The 22,536-nt window shown below is 40.1% G+C and overlaps 1 protein-coding gene across 4 annotated transcripts in view; it reads left to right on the top strand.

Moving 5' to 3' along the window:
• KIAA0895 (KIAA0895 ortholog) overlaps positions 1-22,536 on the top strand; it is a 38,437-nt gene that overhangs the window by 11,600 nt on the left and 4,301 nt on the right. The window contains exons 3-7 of one of the 4 annotated variants that reach the window (XM_026083743.1): positions 15,227-15,370; positions 17,545-17,677; positions 17,913-18,002; positions 18,913-19,218; positions 19,706-19,803. In XM_026083743.1, coding sequence (XP_025939528.1) covers positions 15,227-15,370; positions 17,545-17,677; positions 17,913-18,002; positions 18,913-19,218; positions 19,706-19,803 — 771 coding nt within the window. The remainder of the gene's footprint in view (positions 1-15,226; positions 15,371-17,544; positions 17,678-17,912; positions 18,003-18,912; positions 19,219-19,705; positions 19,804-22,536) is intronic. The other 3 variants (XM_026083744.1, XM_026083745.1, XM_026083746.1) reach the window with 3 other exon arrangements.

Below are 22,536 nucleotides of genomic sequence, written 5' to 3' on the forward strand. Positions count from 1 at the left end.
GGGGGGAGATGATTGACTCAYAGTCRTATTTGCATACTAGACGGGCCTTAGTTGGCACATGCTCAACCAGCCCCTACATACGTGCTGTTTACAGGGAGGTCAGGTTGAGGGGGAGAGAGCACATCAGTGGAGGGGAAAGGAGCACACTGTCACACTCCACCCCGTGACTATAGTCAATCTATCTCACCATTCACAGAGTGGTGGTACAGTCACCTCTTGCCTCTGTGCCATAAATAGCATGTTGATAAGTGATGCACTTACAGGTCCATGGCAAGTAAACAGCATGAAATATTGCTATTACTTACATACTAACTCATATGTTTTGGGTGGTGAAACACAGATTATGTGTTTCATTATATACCAGACCCTTATATACAATATAATTATAAGTGATAGACATAATAACAGTAGAATCAGTAAAAACACAATTGGATGAAGCATGTGATTAAACATTCCCATCGCTGTCAGTGACCATCCAAGAAGAGTTTCCCACCAAGGATGTTCTCCATCCTTTTTCACTCTTTCCAGAACATGGTGTATCTCTTCTGCATCATGATGCACCATGATCAGAGTCTTTTGTCTGTTGTCTTAAGTGCATTTCAGCAGTCTATGTAGGTCATCATGTCGTAGCAGATTTTTCACTAACGTAAGATTCATGCCAATGGGGGTAGGCAATAAGTCTTGATTCAGTGTATAATTAGATTGTAACAATTGATAAGACATAGCAGGAGCAGAATAATTAAAGTCACATCCAATAATTTCAGTGAAACTGCAAACACAAATATTGGAATAGTTGCTCGTATCTATAGGGATGTTATCTGCAAGTATAGAATCACAAAGGGTTCTCATGCAAACACATCCTTTTCCAAGGTAGACAAGTACAGTTGCAGGGGTTTCATCCAGATGTATTTCAAAATGACAAACATTCTGTTCAGTATCAAGACAAACATCTTGGGCTTTGATGGTTTTATTGTCACAAATAAAGCCTTGTTTTTCCTGTACAATACATGCATTAACATCAATAGTTTGCCATTTGTTTCCATTTCGCTGGGCCCACACTCTGTGTCCTATCGGATAGAGTATAGTGCCATTGTGATTTAATCCCAGTGCAATGATTGGGTATATGGTGTATACCGAAGCATTGCGCATTGTTAAGACAAAAGCCATAGCCTTATTGTTGATAGGGTCATAAGTGAAATTGACTAAATGCCACCAAGATTGAAATTCCCCTTCAAATTTGGTTGCGTTATCCCAAATTACCTTTCGAATTTCAGTGGGTAAGGTTCTGTCCTCACCCTCTCTTATAATTGCCRCTACCATAGATTGCATCCACAGTTGAGCTTGGATACAACTAACAGCTAGAGAAACATTATATTGGGCCACATCAAGTGCATTTACAATTAATTGGTACCTAAGCTCAGTAATGCTGATCTTAAATTCAAATGATAGCCCCACTCTGTGATGAATCCAGAGACAAACCACAAAAACTAGCTGGACTATTGTAAAATTGTACCAACAGTCCAATTTTTCCATGGCACAGTTTTCCCTCTGCTTTGTCCCTGTTTTTACTTCAGTTGCATAGATTTGGATTGCCTGCTCGTGAGTGGGTCCATCAATCATTCTGCATCCTATTTTTATGTCGTGTCCTATCTTTCTCAGCAGTTGAGGAAGYTGGTTTGTGCTATGCCAGTTCCATTCATTTTCCGAGTAAATTTCAGTCCCATGCATAACCACTGTTGCCAAGTTTAGGCCTGTGTTTGAATTCAATCCCATGCTCCCTGTGTGTTGCACATGAGCGTGAGACCAAGGCCAATTGGTGATTTCCTTGTTCATAACTAAGTTGATTAGCATCAGCAAAACTTTCAACAGCAGTAGACTTATGTATCTTCCTTTCATCTTGATCTTGTCGGATGCTGCAAAGCAAAAGTAGAATAGATCCATCTCGGCRGGGTCGTCTGGACAGGTTACCCCATTAAAAAGAAGGAAAAATCCATTGTGCACTAATTCTGTGTTTTGCACCATTGTTATTGGTAGCTTCCCATCTATATATTGGTATAATTTCACATCTTGAGGGAGTGAGACTGTCTGTAAAAGTTCAGCAAGTGCAACATGAGTGTGATGATCTTTAATTGCAAAGCGAACAGTAGACATACACTTCTCGCCTGGGAGCTGTAAATTGACCTTGGCAGTTTGGCACACAACACTTGCTCCATCCACACCAGTAATCTTAACTCTTTGCCATCCAGGTCGCACACCCAGCTTCTCGGCATCTTGTTGTGTCAGTATTGAAATTTGTGCTCCCGTATCTATTAAAAATTTTACCAGTTGTCCTTGAGGACCAGCTGGAATCAAAATATATGGGCCATTATTATTTATCCGCTGATAAGCCTCCACCTGCCAGCCCCTACATACGTGCTGTTTACAGGGAGGTCAGGTTGAGGGGGAGAGAGAGCACATCAGTGGAGGGGAAAGGAGCACACGGTCACAGGGGGGCAGAGAGGGGAAGGCAATTGATTGCCTTGAAGTCATGGTTATTGGATAAGCATGTGTTGATTTTACTTGGTTTAATTAACTTTGGAAGAATATTTACATAGCATTAAGCTCAGTCAAACAGCAAATCAGTGCTATGTCCCTGATCCTGACCAAAATTCCGTTCCAGAGATGGATAAAACTATTAAAAAAATTTTTTTAATAATAATATGGTATCATAGCATAGTTTCCATTCTCTGCAAACAACTTGGCTTCCTACCTGTCTGAGTCAAAAAAAATTTTGCTTTGAAATTTGACTTAAGTAACAGAACAGTGTTATCTATATAAGAAACAGTTCTCTTCCCACATTTTTTTAACAAGGTCTTTCTAAACCATTAGGTCTGACAGGGTTTTTTAAACAGAGAATCTGACACTTCAAGTGATACTTAACCTGGGAACAAATCCTGCATTCCACAGGTTTCCCTTCTTTGTGGTATGATTATTTCACTTCAACCCCCCCCCTCCCAAATGCTTGATGCAAAAGATGTCCCAAATTAAGTTACCATGGGTTCTAATGAATGACTCCCAACTTGTGAAGAATCTGACATTTATTTTCAAATCCAACAAAGCRTGTAGGCGTTCTTACCCATTAATTCAGTCATTGTATCATAAGGGTGATTCTGCATTTTCACATTGGAAAAAAAWATATATATATATATATTTTTTAAGTAACTCAGTTGCTGGGTTTTCATTAAGAAAATGTTTTCTTTATGAAAACAGAGCACCTGTTTTGTTCTTAGATTTAGCTCCCATTCTTCTAAACAACCAAATAAATCATACTGGCACCAAATAAAATTACTCCTTGACTAGAGCATTTAGCAAGGTTTCCTTTAGTTTTTTTACAGTAGCGTTAACAATATTAATCATAGATTACTGCAAATCAACAACAATAGCTCATTTGTCAAATGAAATTTAATGCAAATTATCCCTTTTGGTATGAGGTAGCAGGGCCTTAAAAATGATTTTATGCATGATGACTTTATGGAACAAGTTTGTCAGTAATTTAACTTCCTTTTGAGGAAAGAGACCACACCTGCATAATGAGTATTCACCCTTTTTAGTAGTGAATAATCCCTTAGCATTATTCTGATTTGTAACTTTAACCTTTTCAAATAAGGGTTTTAATAACTTTATAAAAGCAGTTAGGTATTTAATATTCAGTTAAGTATGAAATTTATGAAACCTATCAAGAAGTTGTAAATTCTTTCTTAAGATTTAGTTTAAGTGACAAATTTGTAGCAATAAAAACATTTCTTCAAAGTTCAGCTCCTAAAAAAATATTGAACAAACATCCTGAGCTTCATGCTCAAAATAGCCGCTTTACCACAAGTAACTCCAAGTTCAGCAGATGGCACTCTCTCTCTTTTTTTTTAATCTGCAACTAGCTTTAGAGATTTTCATTTCCACACAAATTTGAATTTCATTTCATGCAAATTTATTATCCAGAAGAAGCAGCATTACCCAATGCAAACTTTTATTCCATAATGTTGTATGAACAGTTTTCTTCAATGATAATTTTTTTTCATTCAGATTTTACTTATGAGGAGAAACATGTAGGTATTTAATAGGAAGTGTTAAGTTCTGAAAAGACAACTTAAATTACGACTATGAAAAAAGTACTCACAGTGTCAAGTAGTCTGCAGTCACACAACTGCAAGTAGTTTTCCTTTTTTATTTAAAAAGGCATCAACTCTATTTTGTTTTCTGTAATATTTTAGGCTTTCATTGGTTATTGTAGTTACTTTAGGAAGCTTTACTTTCTGTGAACAGAAATGAAATTACTCTTAACCCATCTGCGAAAGGTGCTTACAGTGACTTACCCTTGCTTGTTCTTCTCTCACTAAAATCTCTGTAAAACTAGCTTTGCACTAACTCTCTGGCTTCATAGGGGGCTGCTAGGATGCATGAGCAAAATGAGATCAAAATCAGACATTTCAGAGTTTAAAGGCTTTCAAATCACTTTAAAGGTATTTTTACTCCCCTATGAAGCTAGCCTGCTGAGACATGAAAGCAGGTTGCATTCTCCTATTATTCTTCTTACCTTTGTGCATGTCAGTGGAATCAGTCGCAACATGTGACAACACCCCCCTCACCCTTTAAGCAAAAATAGGCAAGGAACAGTATGGGTTTGCCAACAATTAACAGAACAGTACTGCAGCTGGGAAAGTGCAGGCTTATGAGCACTCCTTTCTCCCCCCTGCTTTTAGACAGGTAAAATTTTTCAGCCACAGGCATATCCCACTCTTTTCCTTTAACTTTTCACAGCCATACTGTAAATGTTTTTGCATTATTAATACACTTCAAAATTATACTTCCAACATCTCTTTTTTCATGCTTGTATCTTTCATCCTACTTTATCTTGTTTTCTACGTAATAAGGCTCTTCCTTCCATGAGTCATGCAGTATGTGCTCTTAAGAGAACTTGAAAAATAAAGAAATAGTACATAGCATGTCAGATTTCTGGCTTTTCACTTTGGTTGACACTTCTAATGCTACAGAAATAATTCTCTACTGCTGTATTTCAAGGTCAGTGCAGCAGCCCTGTGTTTTAGATTCTATGAAAGTTTGCTTATCTGCATTCTTTCTGGCTCAAACTAATTGTCCTTAGTTGTTAGTTTTTATTAACACTTAAAGCATTTGTAATTTTTGTATTGATGCTTTAGGTGGCAATATTTCGGTAGAAGTAATTGCCCTTATCATTTGTAGAGCAGCTGACTTATCAGTTGCCATTTTCTGAACTAAAACCAGTAAGGAAATTGCAACCTCAAGTAATCTGCCTCTGAACACCTATATTTCTTGAATGATAGGTGAGGGCAGTAAAGACTTTTTTTTTTTWAAATGATTATTTTGTTAAATGTGTAATCCCTCCTGAGAAAGAATTGTACTTTTTTCTCCTTTACGCTTATACAAAAAAAATATTTTTTCCCCCTTTCCATTTAACTTAAAATTCTGATATATCCCATTGTAAGTGTTTGTATCACACACATTTAAGTTGTGACAAGTGGTGGGTTAATACAGCTAATCTACAATTAGCAAATGTCTCGGATGATGGAAAAAATAATCAGATGAAATGGGAAGGCTAAATGACAAGACATTTAATGCAGAGTAATCTCTTGTGGCATTCTGCTGATATCACAGATCAGATGTGTTGAAGATCCATGAAAGTACCACTGGCTGCAAAGGACGTTTGATTGTAGAGCACCTCACTGTTTATTAGCTACGTGTGCTAAACTCACCCCTAAGCTAAACTTTAGGGATAAGAGCATGTTAATGTGTAACACAAGACTGTTGGGTTTATCTAGGTAGCATGGTTCTGAAGACACTGCTCAAACTTCTCTTTTCCGCTGGAAGTGTTTGCAGAGCTCTTATGATGTTACTGCAGTAGGAGTATGGGCTTATTTCATAACCCAGTTATGAACAAAACCAAAACAAGCATTAATTTTTAACTCCTTATAAAATACATAAGACATTTTTCATTGAAAATACTTCCACCCTGTCTGAATTATTGAAACATGCTCTTTACCACACAGAGCACAAGCAAACAGAAAGAAGAACCATTACAAACTTCAAATAAAACTCAAGATAGCACAGCCTAAGTTGGCTATCCTCAGAAACCTATACTCACCTCTGTCCCTCTTTTTCAGCTGTACCTAGAAAAGAGGGCAGCCACCATTTTATGGCTGTTGATCAGTCTAACAAGCTCCATCTGGTACAGCTTATCAGTACTTAAGCATACAGCTGGAAAGTTTTTTCCCCTTACTTGAACAAACATAAGCTGTGCAGGGAGGATAGCAATAGTGCCTGCAAGCCTTGTCTACATCATAAATCTCAGCTGAGTCTGCAAACCTTTTGTAGCAGAGCTTTTTCCAAACATGGARACTGAGGATAGGAAACTATCTTCTAGATCACTGGATCCATTAGCTGTCTCATCCCAAGTCATCTATGTGCAGCAATACAACTTGGTTGCTTGAGAGATACCATAGATACACATACTCCTGGGATGTGCTCACAAAAAGAAATGATCCTGTATTGCTGCACACAGATGACTTGGGATTCAGAGAACAATTTGCTGCAAACAGTTTGTTTAAAAAAAAAAAAAAAACTCCTAACACCTAGTAATTAAGCAGAACTGAATGCAGGTCTGCTCTTCCTAATGCTTCTGTGTCATTACTTTTTTGAGTGTCCACAGAGTTTGCCAAGCAATGGGACCTCTCTTGGGACTGCTTCTTCTGGCACTCTTCTGTAGCCCTAAGAGGGATTCAACCAGACTTTTGGGATAATAAGCAACAGGAATTTTTGCTCCTTGTTAGTAACCTGGTACAGGCATATAGTCCTTCTTTTCTTCTTTTTCTTCTTCTTTTTTTTTTTTTTCCTTCCTTGCTTGCTTCCTTCCTTCCTTGCTTCCTTCCTCCTTTCCTCCCTCCCTCTCTCTTCTCTCTTCTTCTCCTCCTCCTCCTTCTTCTTCTTCTTCTTTTTTTTTTTTTTTGCTGTTGCTGAAAAGTTTACAGTTTGGCCTTAGAAACTGTGACAAGATCAGTAACTTGCTTCCCACTGGCCCTGAGGCTGGAAAATGAGTTCACTGTTGGATGCTCAGATAGACAAGAGCTGACGTGGTATTCTGGATTTTGCCCTTTCCTAGCAAGTTCTTGCAAAACCTGAGTTCTGTCACCTCACCTCAGAGACGAGTAGAGAACCCTCAGTGAGGGGTCTCCATGTCATATTCAGTGCTTGGGATCCAAAAAAATCCCAACCCTTTTCCCCTCAGATACCACCATTAGCTGGGGTGGTTGTGGCAAGTGTCAAAATCAGCAGCATTGTTGGGGACAGTTCTCACCTCAGTGCTAGGTCCATCTGCCGCTTCCAGAGACTTGTATGCCAGTAAGAGAGAGAGAGAGAGAGAGCGCGCGCATGAGTGAGTGTGTGTGTGTGTGTGTGTGTGTGTGTGTGAGATGGCTCTCGTGGTTGTTTCAGTGCTTGTTGGGGGATGCAGAGTAACACTTCCACCCACTGGAGAGCTAGCGTACGGCACTTTTGGAAGGAACTACCAGGACTCCTTCTGTTTTCTTTGAAACAGAGCCATGGGAAAAGGTGATAGTGGCAATCACTAAATTCCTAAGTGAGAATACTTGTTCAGGAATGAGGAGACCAGGCTTAATGACTTTTTTCATCTGCGGGAATTCAGACTTGCATCATCTGTTCTGAGGTGGCTGAACCATCAGGATATAGGTTACCAAGTGTGGCATGTGGGGTAGAGGAGGTGCCCTTTGGCTACTCACTCCTCCTGCTGAAGTCGCATCAGTGCACGACTTGAGGTGCAAGGGGGCAGTGTGGGTCTGTGGACTTTCAGATGCTTTTTCATGGGAATGTATCTCTGAGAACCTGCTATTCACCTTGTGTTGTTGATCCAGGTGTCTCACAGCATTTTAGAAAAGCCTTAAACGGATGGGAAGGAGTTCAGCAACATGCCTGGAGACAGACAGAAGGGCTGAGAACTTGGGGCTCCCAACTTCCAAGCTAATGTTGCCTCCATTGGCGTCGGGGGGTGTCAGTGCAAGAAAGTTTCTTGTCATTGAAGGCCAAACAGAAAGTTTAATGCATGTTCAGTTTTCATTTTCTCACTGTTGTGATGAAGTGGTTTTAGAAAATACCTGCATTCTGACTACGGCAGAAGAGTTCTCTGGGATAACACCCCAAATCTATGTAAAGCTGCATCTCTCATAGTAGTAACATGTCCTTATTAGAAGCATCAAAACAGAACAGATTAATACAGCTTATGTGCCCTTCTTAAACACCCTTATTTTTATAGCTTTTATGTTGAGAAGAAACTGTCTCCTTGCTCTCAAATGGTTTCAGCAGTGCTCTGCATCAACAGTCCCCTGCTTTATCAAACCTGAACTCATTCATCCCTGCTCCACTTTGGTCAGCACTCCAGATTTTTCCTACTCTTCATAAAGTATATAGAGTATCTTTTCTATTCTTTAAGCCTAATACTTCTCTTTTTCACTGATTTTCTTGGCTTCTTTCAGCATCAGAATCTCACTCCCATTTTCCCTGTTGGTCTCTTCTCCATGAAAAGCTTTGTCATCACGTTGTAGGAAGAGCTTTTTCATGCAGTTTGTGATGAAGCTGAACTGGACCTCGTGTTTGGTTTGTGCAGAGGCAGACTGAGCTCTGTGTTTGTGGCATCTCTCTGAAGCCACACTGAGACCAGTTCAGACAGGGAGAGCACATGTTGTGAAATTACTGCAGCAGTAATTTTTCTCAGCAGCATTTGACATGAACTAAGCCAAACTTCTACTCCTACACTCCCCCACTAGCAATGATTCCAGTGCCATAAATTGCTCCTGCTTCCTGTGCAATAAACATACATTAAAAAGACCTGTTCCAGAAGAAAAGAAGGCAAATAAGGAGTCTGCATCTCTAGCTTTTAATTTGAACTGAAGTCAGTCATGCAATTTAAGTGGGGTACAGGAGTCATGATTTCCAAGTTTTTTTTGACTTCTCCATGATTTCTTAACTCATCACTGTTCGAAAACAGCTAGAATTTAGCTGCTGCTCTCAAATGTTTCAGTTTCCGTATTACACAGAATCACAGAATCACAGAATCGCTGAGGTTGGAAGGGACCTCTGGAGATCATCTAGTCCAACCCCCCTGCTCAAGCAGGGTCACCTAGAGCACATTGCACAGGATTGCATCCAGGCGCGTTTTGAATATCTCCAGAGAAGGAGACTCCACCACCTCTCGGGGCAACCTGTTCCAGTGCTCTGTCACCCTCACAGTGAAAAAGTTTTTCCTCATGTTAAGATGGAAGTGTCTGTGTTTCAGTTTGTGCCCATTTCCTCGCGTCCTGTCGCTCGGCACCACTGAAAAGAGTCTGGTCCCATCCTCTCGACACCCTCCCTTCAGATACTTGTACACGTTGATAAGATCTCCTCTCAGCCTTCTCTTCTCCAAGCTAAACAGGCCMAGCTCTCTCAGCCTTTCCTCATAAGAGAGATGCTCCAGTCCCCTAATCATCTTCGTGGCCCTTCGCTGGACTTGCTCCAGTAGTGCCACATCCCTCTTGTACTGGGGAGCCCAGAACTGGACGCAGTACTCCAGATGTGGCCTCAGCAGGGCTGAGTAGAGGGGGAGAATCACCTCCCTCGACCTGCTGGCAACACTCTTCCTGATGCACCCCAGGATACCATTGGCCTTCTTGGCCACAAGGGCACACTGCTGCCTCATGCTTAACTTGGTGTCCACCAGCACTCCCAGGTCCTTCTCSGCAGAGCTGCTTTCCAGCAGGTCAACCCCCAACCTGTACTGGTGCAGGGGGTTATTCCTCCCCAGGTGCAGGACCCTGCACTTGCCTTTGTTGAACTTCACGAGGTTCCTCTCTGCCCACCTCTCCAGCCTGTCCAGGTGTCTCTGAATGGCAGCACAGCCCTCTGGTGTATCAGCCACTCCTCCCAGTTTTGTATCATCAGCAAACTTGCTGAGGGTGCACTCTGTCATCCAGGTCATTGATGAAGAAGTTGAACAAGACTGGACCCAGTACTGACCCCTGGGGGACACCGCTAGCTACAGGCCTCCAACTAGACTCTGTGCCACTGATCACAACYCTCTGAGCTCTGCCATTCAGCCAGTTCTCAGTCCACCTCACTGTCCACTCATCTARCCCACACTTCCTGAGCTTGTCTATGAGGATGYTATGGGAGACAGTGTCAAAAGCCTTGCTGAAGTCAAGGTAGACAACATCCACTGCTCTCCCCTCATCTACCCAGGCAGTCATTCCATCAGAGAAGGCTATCAGATTGGTTAGGCATGATTTCCCCTTGGTGAAGCCATGCCTACTTGCATGGGATAGAGCCAGTAAAGTCAGTGGAACTGCAAAGATGCACCCATACTAATAAATAAAAAGAGCCAGGACTTGCTCTCTGGCCCTGGTGCCAAGACCTGGCTCATGTCCTTATGGCTAAACTCTCCTCATCCAAAACATAGTGGCCTTGTTCCCGCTTCTGTTGGGAACATGATGGCCTGTACTACCCTTCAGCCATGATCAAGCGTTGCCTGAGAGTGTGCTAGTTAGCCCAAGCCAAAACCRTGTCCGGGGGCATGCTAATAGTTAAGCTCTGTGAATGATCCTATTCCAGCACTTGAGCCAATGCCATGGCCTTGTCTGATTTACTACTATTGATAAAGCCTGAGCATTGGATGCTCTCTGAAAGATGGCTTAAGATCCCTTAAAATGGTAAGGTCCAAATCCTGGCCACTTTTGAAAATGCTACCCATCCCTGCATCAGTTCTTTCACTAAATAACTTTCAGAGAATTTAAAACCACAGGAATTACTGTGTTTTAAATTGCCTTATTGACAACTTTTGGGGGACAATGCCATGCTATACAACTGTACAAAGTACATTTAAACTTAGAAAGACATGTCTCCAAAAGTACGGGTTCTGCTAACACAGCATATTGCAGCTGCTCAGGGAATTGCAGTTTTCTGGCTTTGGCCTCATGAGGGCAGTTCATTCAGGCTTTGGCAGTAACTCAACCTGAAGCAGTCCTGTTACATCTTGCTTCTTCATCTCACTGTGATTTTATATAATGCTATTAATTATAACAATACATTATTATTGCTGTGAAGCTGACAGTTGCAACAGAATGCTTTAGGCTTTGACCCATCTCCTAGTAGAGAGGTTCCCACGTGCCTCTGTGGGAGCCCATTTGATTGCGTAGAGTGAAGTTCGGTTCCCTGTTGTTGAGTACTCTGATCCGTAAGAAGTTATTAATGGTGACAGAATTAGTCCCTTAATAACCAGTAGGTAATTTCACCTGACAGAACCACCTAGTAAATCTTATTCAAAACTTCACTTCCAGCATCTCAATATACTTGAAGATCTTTCCAGAATTTATTACTGAGAGAATTGACCAGAGGAAGAGAAAAGGAAAAAAGAAGAGGTTTGGGAGATAAAATAAGGTGCTGTTGGGCATCAGATTTCTTTGAGAATGGAGATTACTGATACACATTCAAAGGGATTTATGCATCAAAGAATATAAGTAGGGGCTTAGCTTCATGTGTTTAATAGACTTCATTGAAATTTCATGTCAACAGTAGTGAAGACAAATTTCATGCTAGAAGATTAACTTCTTTCAAAGTGAGCAAATGACAGCAATTAATTGTTCAGTGAAACCAGATATACCAAACAACTAGTAGGTGTCATTAATATCTTAAGGATCTGGCACCTTACAAAGGAAACTAAAGAGTCGTTATATTGAATTATTCAGGTTGCCTACTGAGAATAAACTATTCCTGGGACAGAGAGCAGGCATTTTTGATTTGCTTCTTTAACCAAAGATTTTGTGTAAGGCAGCAAAATACCTCGGCATTTGCAGAGACACTGAAAAACGTACAAAATAGCCAAAGCTTGTTAGAACAAGTTGATAATTCATATATAATAATTCAGTTTAAAAAAAAGAAAAAAAATCCTTTAGGAAAATATACAAGCTCCCTGTCAGATTAAGAACCAAGAACTAGATTTTGCTTTGATTTGTTCTCTACACCTTGCCCTTGATCCTGAATTTGCCAAAAGCAAATTGCTTAAAGCAGTTGCTATTAGACTCCAGAAACATTAGGCCCTGTGTGAGGGACTCATGTATTCCTCCTTTTAATATGTAGATTAGACACTAAGTTTGCTTCATTTGTCTGAGATCATTTTTAAATAACATGCAGTGTTTAGACATGTATGTTCACAAGAAAAATATGTTATTTACTAATGTGCAAAAACCTCTCCAACCTTTATTTATGTATTAGTCCCAGTCACAGCCTTGCATTCATAGCGGACCTAATGTAAAACCTGGGAAGTTAACTTGGAAACAAAATCCCATTTACATTGTAGGTGTTGGGATAGGTCTACAATGCAGATCTACTGTTCTCCTTACTCATATTTCTGTACAATAAATCAACAGGATTAATAGTAAAATTAACAGCACTGAACTTCTTTTAAATATCTAAAATAGCAGGAAGGTGAAATGATGCCATTTGGCTGTAATTGCTAGAGCTACCCAGTTTGCAGGAGGTGAGGATGCATCCTCTATTTTTGGTATATTCTTCTTGAAAAATATCATTTGTTTCCAAGTTGCAGAAACCCATGGTAGCTTTCACAGTGACATCTCCATAGCCTCTTTAGTAGCAGTAGCATTTGTTTTCTTTGCAAGCAACCAAACTAAATGTGTTTAAAGTGCCTGTTGATATATGTGGGAGTTAGCTGCTTCTGTGCTATGTGGGGCTGTATAACACCCACATGGTGCTGTGCTGCTGCACATGGTCAATCCAGTGTTGTAAGAGGGAGAGACAAAGCCAAATGGTTTTCAGTGTCTCAGGCTTTATAGTAGCACTCTTCTCTTTACGATACCTCTGTTCAGACATCCGGATGCCTGATCTTACATAGAAAACTTAGAAAAGTTAATCCATTCCTCATTGCTGCCTTTCTTTGTAACATCCAGTTCTTGCTCCTGCCGACTTCAGCAGGTGCGGGGCCTCGGCTGCCAGAAGTGGAGACTAGTGGGGACTAGATCCTGGGGACTAGCCAAATGTCACGAGGCCGAGTGGTGACATACAGCCCCTCCTGGCAATCCTGCATCCTGGGGGTGTTGTTTGAGGACAGGACTATCTTACCCCAGCCAAGGGTGGGTCTAGTGCGTAACTGCTGCTAAGATCCTAACAGGCCTGAAACTATTGCTGGAATTAGCATGGTGAATAGGGTGTTTTGCCCATGCAGGAGGCAGCGCAAAGAGATAGGGTTCATATAAGGTTTCTGATTGGCTTTATAATGAGCCTGTTTGTGCTAGAGTCATTCTCTTGAGGCCATGTACTCTGGCTTTTTGGACAGGTTGCATTAGTATTGTATCATACTGCTGCTATGCTGTACCTGAAGAACTGGCTGTATAGCTCCTGGAGTAACCAAGGGTAATTTTTGCAGCAGATTTTCACTTACGTCCTTTTTCTGATTCACTATTACTGCTCTCCAGCTTGTGACCTCTGCTCACATGACGTACAAGAGTTATGTAAAGAAAAACTTGACGTGGAAATTCAGGTGCAGAGAGAAGAAAGATCACAGCAGTGACACAGGGTAGATAGCATCTTTGCTTCCAGATTATGTGACCTCCAACAATGACTGGCTTCTTTAAGCTAACCATCTTTTTTTCTGTGCTAAGGTAGTAAATTATGGTACTTCCTTCACTTTTGAATAAATTTCTCAGATCTGACCAGGAGACCCTTCAAATTTAATATGAAGTATGAGAGGCAGAAAAAAAAATACCCCAAATTAAGTGTGGTATTCACTTGGCATTCAGGTAGTTTATATTTCTTTCACCGAAGAGCTACAGGACTTTAAGAATACATCATAACTAGCATTTATGGCTTTCAGTGGCAATTACTGAGGGTTGCTTAGTTTCAACATGAAAAAATGAAATGAGAGAGGTTTGTTAGTAACTGTGAGAGATACAAAATTAATCCTATTTTTGTGGACAATAAGCCAATCTGACAATGTCAGAATTACATAGCTGTAAACAAAAAGCATAACCTTGTTATTAGCTTGGTACATAGATACACTGACTGTACAGTGTAGAAAGAGTTTCAGTCCACAAGATTTCCACCATCATCGTTAGTGGTATTTTCTTAGCAATAGTATTCATTTTGTAAGGTAATATCAGTAATATTTTTCTGTCTGGGGTTCTTGGGAGCTTCTGTTATCATATCTGAGAATAAAGCAGTTTCCTTAGCTGGGCTACTGCCGGGTAAGAAGATATTCTATATTGTATTTTCTTTTAAGGGTGTGAAGTGATATATTGGGAAATAGCTCATTGGAAATGACTATTTCACACCCCACGAGTAACATCTTCAACACGCAGAGTTCAGATCTCATTATATAAAACAGGCATTGTGCTCCATCTTCACACACAAAGGACTTCTTCCAGCAGCAATACATAAGAGAATTGAAGTTGTTACTGCTTTATTTGCCTAATGGAACTTCCCTCCTTCATTGTTTGGGTTATAAAGAATTATTTTGGCTTAAATGGAAGTTCTGTGAATAAAGTTTCCATCATCTCTGCTCCCTTCTGAGACACAGACGTTGATGGTACAGAGGATTTAATCATAAGGAGGCATTTTGGTAGAAATAGTCTTGTTAAAATTCTAGTTATACATCTGTTCAATCATGGTTTAGCATTTCTAAATTATACCAAGAAATGAAGTGAGATGATGATAATGGATGATATTTATAAAGTTCTTTGGAAAACCATAAAAGAAGCACACTAACAACTTAACCTTCCAATGTGCTTGTGGCCTTTTATGTCTGATTTACAAGCCAGTTGTACAATTTTCCCCAAATTATAGAGAAAAGGGGTGTCATTTCACTAAGCTGAAAATTATCTGTCATGCTGATGAATGGGGGTCCAAGATGAGTTGATCGGAATCTTTTTTCAGTACTTTGGCATTAATGCATGTCTGAAGATTATATAAATTGATTACAGAGTGTGTCAGCCCATATGTAATGACTACAGTTCAATAGTGACTCCCAATGAGTTTAAAAAAAAAAGGAGAGAGAAGGAGAGGAGAAAGAGAGAGAGAGAGAGAGAGAAAGAGAGAGAACACATGCCAGGCTTACACAGGGGTCTTACTGCATTCATATTTGCTATACCTTTGTGTTTTATAGTCCATTAACATTATGGAACGGACACTGCAGAAATATGGAAGCTATGAAAAATTTGAACAAGCCACTGGAGGCAGCTTGCTGACCAAAAGTCGCATCTGGAATCATGTCAGGAAATACATGGTGAAAGAAGGCTGTCTTGGTGAGGTAGGTCATGCACTGGGTCAGGAAAGAAGCATTTATTTAGATGTTAAAAGTTACACAGGAAAGGGAGCTAAGAGACCTTTTGGGAGGCCTTTCCTCCATAGTTATAAGAATATTCCTTACATCATATTTTTCTAATGGCTGTGCCCAATTGAATTTTTGAACAATCCAGATGATGCAAGTTCCTTGTGAATGCTTCAGCCATCTCTTTGAGCCTGTTTCCTGACTCATACATGCTCATTCTTAGTTTCATCTCTTTTGGGAGTACCCAAGAGCAACACGCTTCCTCCTCTCTTTTTTTGGCTATTTGGAATAGCACATTTCCATTTATTTCTCAGTTCTGCCATCCTTTCTCTTGTATCACATTATTTGCACCAAAGGTAAGAGAAGGCCAAGAAAAATAATCAGCAGCCCAAGAGACTGATTTGTGAGAAGTTGCACAAATGAAGGTGACATAAGCGAATAAAAATGTCTGAAAAACTTTGATCTGTTGAGTTGGTTTAAGTGCTGTTTTTTCCTCACTTTAACCTTATTTTCTAGAGCTGTGTGCAAAAAAACTATTTCTCAGTTATTCGGGATTAAAAAAAAATCCAGTTTGACTTAGTTACATAGAATTGTTTGGAAAAGTCAGCTGAAGTTGAATGTAGAAAAACAGAATTACTGCAAATGAAAACACCAGCTGACACAGTCCAAGACCTTTGTGAGATCATGGGAGTGAACAAGAGGAATCTGGAATGGGAGATCAATAGACAAAAATTAGTTTATAGGAAATTAGGTTTAATTAGTGAATGCAGTAATGTTAGGAGAGACTGTTACACTCATCACTCCTTTTTGGGAGACTACAATTTGACACTGGTGCCAAACTTTACCTGTTTCTCTAACAGTGAGGTTCCAAGGCTACAGTTTAAAGCTAGCCAGAAAAAATTTACATTTTTGGTCTTTGCTCTGCTTTTATCTCCCTTTGCATACATGTTTATATTTGTTTGTCTTTATGGAAGCAGGATCCTGCACCCTCATAAAACATCCCCTGTCTTAATCAAGTGTTCCCCTTCTTCTGCAAAAGTACAGTTAATACATCATGCTCAGTATGGTCTAAAATATGCTGTAAACACTCTCTGTAGTTGAAGAGAAGAGGGACATCAGCTGTTAATATGGCTAAGTAGTACTAGTAGTTTAGATTCTAAATATTTTAGGGTTTTCCTTTCTTTCCTGCATTTTAATAAGATTTTTACGGTGACTGATTGTTTGCTGTTGAAGTTGGAGCTGAATGGAGGGTTTTGAATACAGAGAAGTCTACACCAATGGGGTCATGTTAATGCCTCTGATCCTTGGGTCCTTTTTTGTTAACTTTGATAGTAAAAATGGTCTCTTTTGTAGGTACACTCTCCTGTACTCATCTAAGCACTACTCTGGGGACCTTCTTTAAGCATTTCTTGAGGCGGGAAAGTTGCTTAGTCTTCAAAAGAGAGAGTTTCCTTTGACTTCCCCAGCCACTTGTTTAAAAATTCTTTTTAAAACTCAAATACCAAAACTTATCAGTATGCATTAGTTTCCTTCTGTGTCATTTTTTTTTGATTACTAATTTTCCAAGAAAAACAGGAGAAAGAGAGCTCAATTCCTATATAAAACAAAACAAAACCAATATTTGAATAATATTTCAAGTCTGCATTATAGATCAGGAAACAAAGCACACAATGCTTCCCCCTCTCCTTTATGGGACTTCAGAATTGCAATTAAAAAAGGTTAAGAGACTGTTAAGTGTGCAGATATCCAGTCAATTTATGTGTTTATCTAATATTATAAAAGTATCAATACTTCCAAGATTATTAGACACACTTTAAAAAATATAATTTTTTCTAGTTTCCTTTCTGCATTTGATTCCTCTCCCTCCCAGTCTGGTCAATGTTACCATATTCAAATTTTGCAGTCTCATATCTGCCTGTCTTAACCATCATGCTAAGTCCCACTAAGGTCTCTGAGGTTTTATCAGAAGCACAGGTGGCTAGAATATCTCAAAAATGAAATGTCTCACATGGATAATCTGCCAATAGCTCGGAAGAGCTGTGAAGGGCAAGGGACCAAGCATAAATGAAATATTGGCAGGGCCAAAGGAAGATATAAAGCAGGAACAGGAAGAAGAAGAGAGCTCTTTGATACCTGAACTCTCTCATCTTTAGATTGTGGTCCATCTCACGGAGGACCTGCTTTCTCGCGCCTCAATGACAGTGGTGAATGGCCGTCCCACTCTCACTATCAATATCTCTGCTGCACGAGAACACTGGCTGGAAGGGATGCTGAGACATGAAATTGGTATGAGCATGACAGCAGTTCTTCAGACAAAGGGGAGTACATGCATGCATTCTTACTTACTTTGCCATAATGGGCCAGGTGCTGGACGTACACAAAAGGAGGGATGTCCCTGTTTAAATGACCTATACTGTAGGTGTGCTAAGGAGAAGGAGAAACCTATTTATAAGTGCGCCACATAGTAGAAGGAAGACATCCACTTTAAGATTCCTAGGATGAATCTATATTAACATTTCAGGTCAGATCAGGAGCGAGCTTTCAAAGCGAGTCTGCCAACCATCCCCACTTACTGCACTAAGAATCACATTGCAGAGCAGTCTTGGAGCAGGTGAAGTATAATCCTTTCAGATGATGCTAACGCAGAAGCTATGCTCCAGGCATACCTACAGTGCTGTCACTGCCCAGGGGCATCTTGTTCATGAGACCAACCCTGAGCTAGTCCAGAGCAAAGACCCTGAAACACAGCTAGTGGGATTGCTCAGCCTCAGCAACGGCCATTTCACTTTACTCATCCCTTCTACTGTGCTGCACTGCTTGCTAATGTAGGCATGCTTTAAGTATGAGGAACGTATGCAGTGATCCCTAAACCTGTGCAAGATTGCCTTCATTTTGCATTACACAAGGCTGGCCCAGCCCCATGGAAAATTTCTATAAACTTTTCCATGAATTTTGTTCTAATTAAGTAAAACAAAACCAGATAAACTTGGCTAGCTGCTGAATTTCATCTGAGAAGTAAGCACTGTGATTGCCTTGAGCCAGTGTTATTCACTTTATAAGTGGACAGCAACCTCTTCCAAGACTGCAGTAGGGAATCTCTAATCAGCCTCAAGAGGCAACGTTGCTGCCACTGAACCCTCCCTTCATTGCCTCTAGTTACTTCTGTTCACCACAAAGCCTAATCTATCCTAGAGGCATTCAGCACATAAGACACTTTTTGAAAACTCCTTTTCACGGATTTGGGAACTCAAGTCCTGCTAACATTTGTATTCCTTAGGCATTTTTGGAAGTCTCACTTGCAGTCAGCAGGTGAATTATTGCACTGTTGGCATTTAGAATAGGGCTGATCTGTTTTTCTGCCTCTGGCAAAATTCTCTGTTGTAGGCATGGCCAAAGTTGGCACTTTTCCCACTGCCCAGTGCTACCAGTTGAGTCCTGATATTGGTATCTCCTCCAGTATTTTATCATTTTTGGAATCAGTGGATGTTAGTGTTCTAAGTCCTGTATTCCTTTCTTTTCAGGAACTCATTATTTCCGGGGTATTAACAACAACAGTCAGCCTTGGCGCAACTGGAATGGACGTAGAAAACATGGGTTAAAACCAATCAACCCTACAGAAGAGGGGCTAGCGAGCATTCACAGTGTCCTGTTCCGCAAGGACCCTTTTCTTTGGAGGGCTGCCCTGCTCTACTACACAGTGTATCAGGCTAGCCAAATGTCCTTCAGTCAGCTTTTCCAGGACGTGGGGAAATTTGTCAAGGATCCCAACACTAGGTGGGATTACTGTGTACGAGCCAAAAGGGGGTGGACTGACACATCACAGCCAGGTGGGTCTCTGTTTTATCTATAATTATTCCTCATAGATGTGGCCGGAGTATGCACAGAGCTCATTCAGCATCTGTCATGCAGTAAAAGTTTCGCAAAAGGGAGAAATGAGACCTTCAGTTTCCGAAATGAGGCAACAAGATTTATGCTTTTGAAAATACACGTTCTTAAGACTGTTAAATTGAGTCAATAAAGAATTTCTTTGTTGAAAGTAGGAACTGTAAAAGTATGAAGGTGTTCAGACTCAGTTTGACCTCCTTTCATGTTTACTACAAGAAGTGTTGCTGCAGATATTCACAGATACCATCTTTTGTGTTTGTTTTCTTTCTCTGGCTGGTGGGTTTAGCCTTCTAGTTAGTTTTGGGAAAGTTTTCAAGCTCAGAGATATAAATATGTAGTTTTAAGAAATACAGTTGTTCTGTTAATAATGACTTCTTAAAATACACCTTGAACAAACTGATGCAGTGGAATAAATCTTACTCCTTTTAGGCTGTTTCAATAAGGATCAGGTATACTTGGATGGCATCCTTCGAATCCTGAGATACAGAGAGTCCATTGATTTCCATCTTCTGACAGCCCTTGGAAAGGTGAGTGGACTCATTCTTACCCAAAAGATGCAGCTGCATCGTTTTAGTGAGGTTGCCTGTGAAGAGTTACGCAAGTCATTGCCCTTTGCTTTACTTTGATCTAGAAATCTCTGTGTTCTGTATAGCATATGATGTACACAAAGCACAAGTTACAAATATTTTGAGGTCCTAAAAATTCCTGCCAGGTTTTCCTCATTCCTCACTTACCGGATTATGATTTTACAGTCATATTTCTCAAGGCTTTCCTTTTCTTGTTTTGATGGCATCTGATTACTCTTAAGGAAGGTTTATCAGGGTACTACCTGCATTACAGTACAATGGAATGCCTCAGGCAAGCAGGACAGGTGCTAGACAAGGTGATGGTCCTAGCAGAAAGTCAAATTCACAGTTTGATCTTAACACATCCCCTTCCACCACAAAGGGAAGGCTGATACTGTGTTTTCCATCCCCGTTTCCTCTCTCTGATGTCATCTCTGATATTTTTTGAAAATCGGTGTGTCTTTCCAGATTGCATGGTATTTCTAAATTTACAGAACGTGTTTTCCGTCCATTCTGACTATCACTTCTTGGTGTTCTCTGCCTGACTGCCATCCTCAATTTTAAATGTGAGGCTGGGACAAGTTTGTTTGTTCTCAAAGTGCAGGTTTGTCAGAGGCTTCCTGAACTGACTCTTTAGATTGCTAGGGTTCCACATTTCAAAAGCAGGGTTCAAACTCACATAAAATGGGAATCAAGTTAGTACTGCTTTGCTTGGTTTGAGAGCTGGTATATCAACATTGCTTCCTGCTTGCTGTTGACATAGGGTGATGAAGGGAGATTGCATATTATGATATAGGCTTTTGGTCCATACTTAAGAAGTTTTACATGTTGGTGTCAGAAACATCCATATGGGTCAGCAGAGCTATTTAAGTAACTGAACCAAGTTGGAAAGCTCTGGAGGAAAAAAAAAAATTATGCTGTTTCAAATAAGTCTGCAGCTTTATTCTCTGAAACTTCCTTCTGCTTTAAGCTTGCTTAACTCCACACAGCTTCAACCTGCTACACTGTGCTGAACACGCACTCCATTCCTGCATTGCTTTATCTTTCTCCCTTCCAACAGACTGCAATATTGTCAACCCCCTTCAAAAACATCATCTAAGTCATATCTCATAAAATTACAGATTCAATCATAATCCAAATGCAGTGTGTCCAAATTAAGGGTTTTCAAACAATTTCATTCTAGCAGTATGATCATTCATAAGTGCTTGACTTTACAGCTTCTAAATCAAGGGAACTTAAACTCTACTTTAAATGTTTTCCTGCACACATCTACAATCCAACTGAAAATGTGTGTGCAAGAGCAGTGCCTGCTCTCAAGAAAAACAAGTTCTGTGTTCATAGAGAAATATTAGCTTTCAGTGAGATTAAGCCTGTGGTTGTTATGAGTTCCTCACCATTCTAAAGGTGTTTTTGTTTGTTTGCTTAAGGCAGAAAAGAAGGATTGGGGTGTTCCATAAGAAAGCTAAGCTGGCATGTCTTCCAGCTTAGAAGAAAAAGTACTGAAATCCAAACCTGGGGAAGCCCAGGAATTAGTGGGAAAATGTTCATTGCTTTTCAAAGATTCTTAGTGGTGTTGTGTTGTAACAAGTGAGCTCATCTTTCTCAGCATGTTTACCTTAGGCCTATTTTATTCCAAATACAACCTGGGAACRAACTTAATAGGAAACAAAAGCAACCAACTATACTGCTGATAAGAATTGCTTTCTGCACTTTAATAGGTAGTTAACACAGCCATAAAAATCAGAGCACTGGTTTCTCATATAAATGCATTTAAGAGAGAGCCATCCTGAAGTTTGTGTCCTCTGTTCTCATCTGAGTGCTAGAGATCTGGCTGACCCAGACTTCCTGCTGCTTCTGGCGTTACTTACGGTGTTGGAGAGAGCAATATGTGGAAATAGAACGTGGCTTATGCACTCATGCGAGCTGTTCTGCATACCTGGAGGGTGACAAATAAGAGAGGCTGAAGCCTGAGAAAAGATGCTTTTGAGAAGGAGCAGTTTTAAAGCTTTGCAGTAGTTAAAGAATCAAGTATGGGAAGCCTTGCAAAACCTTCATGTAATAATCACATGCAAGTATTAAAGAAGAGAAATAGAATGCAGATATTGGAGGCATCTCAGTATTGAGTAACTGCAAGTTTTTTAAAAAGCAAAGGCAGCAAAAAGTCACCTGCTCTTTTGTTTTCCAAGAACACGAACACATTAGAAAAAGCCTAAATGTGTCAATTTTAGCCTAGTCTTTGTTACCTATTACAATAATTTTAATTACATGTTGTAAGGAAGACGACCTGTTACCATAGTAGGATGAGGTTATGTTTTTATGTTCTCCTTAAAATGTCAACTTTAGTTATTTTTAGAAATTGCCATGACCAGTGAAATGCATCCCATTCAGACTGTACCTTTGATCACAAATGCTTATTTCTTGGTTGCAACAGTAACAGAAACTCCTGAACATAAATACGAGATGGGAAAGAGTCCTTTTCTTTCTCCTTTTTTGAGGAAAAGAGGTAGATTTAAAGTTGGGACAGGAGAGAAGGTCAATATTTGATCTCATTTGGTGCCGTGTGTCCAGACKGAGAGGAGATGGTATGATTTCATGTAGATCCTGTCTGTCTGCTTCTAAATACATTAATCAGGGTGAAATGTCACACTATTCAAACAGCAATACTTCATATTGACATGACTTCATATTGGCTTA

The sequence above is a fragment of the Apteryx rowi genome, unplaced genomic scaffold, assembly GCF_003343035.1.
Source record: "Apteryx rowi isolate R43461 unplaced genomic scaffold, aptRow1 scaffold_613, whole genome shotgun sequence".
NCBI lineage: Eukaryota > Metazoa > Chordata > Aves > Apterygiformes > Apterygidae > Apteryx > Apteryx rowi.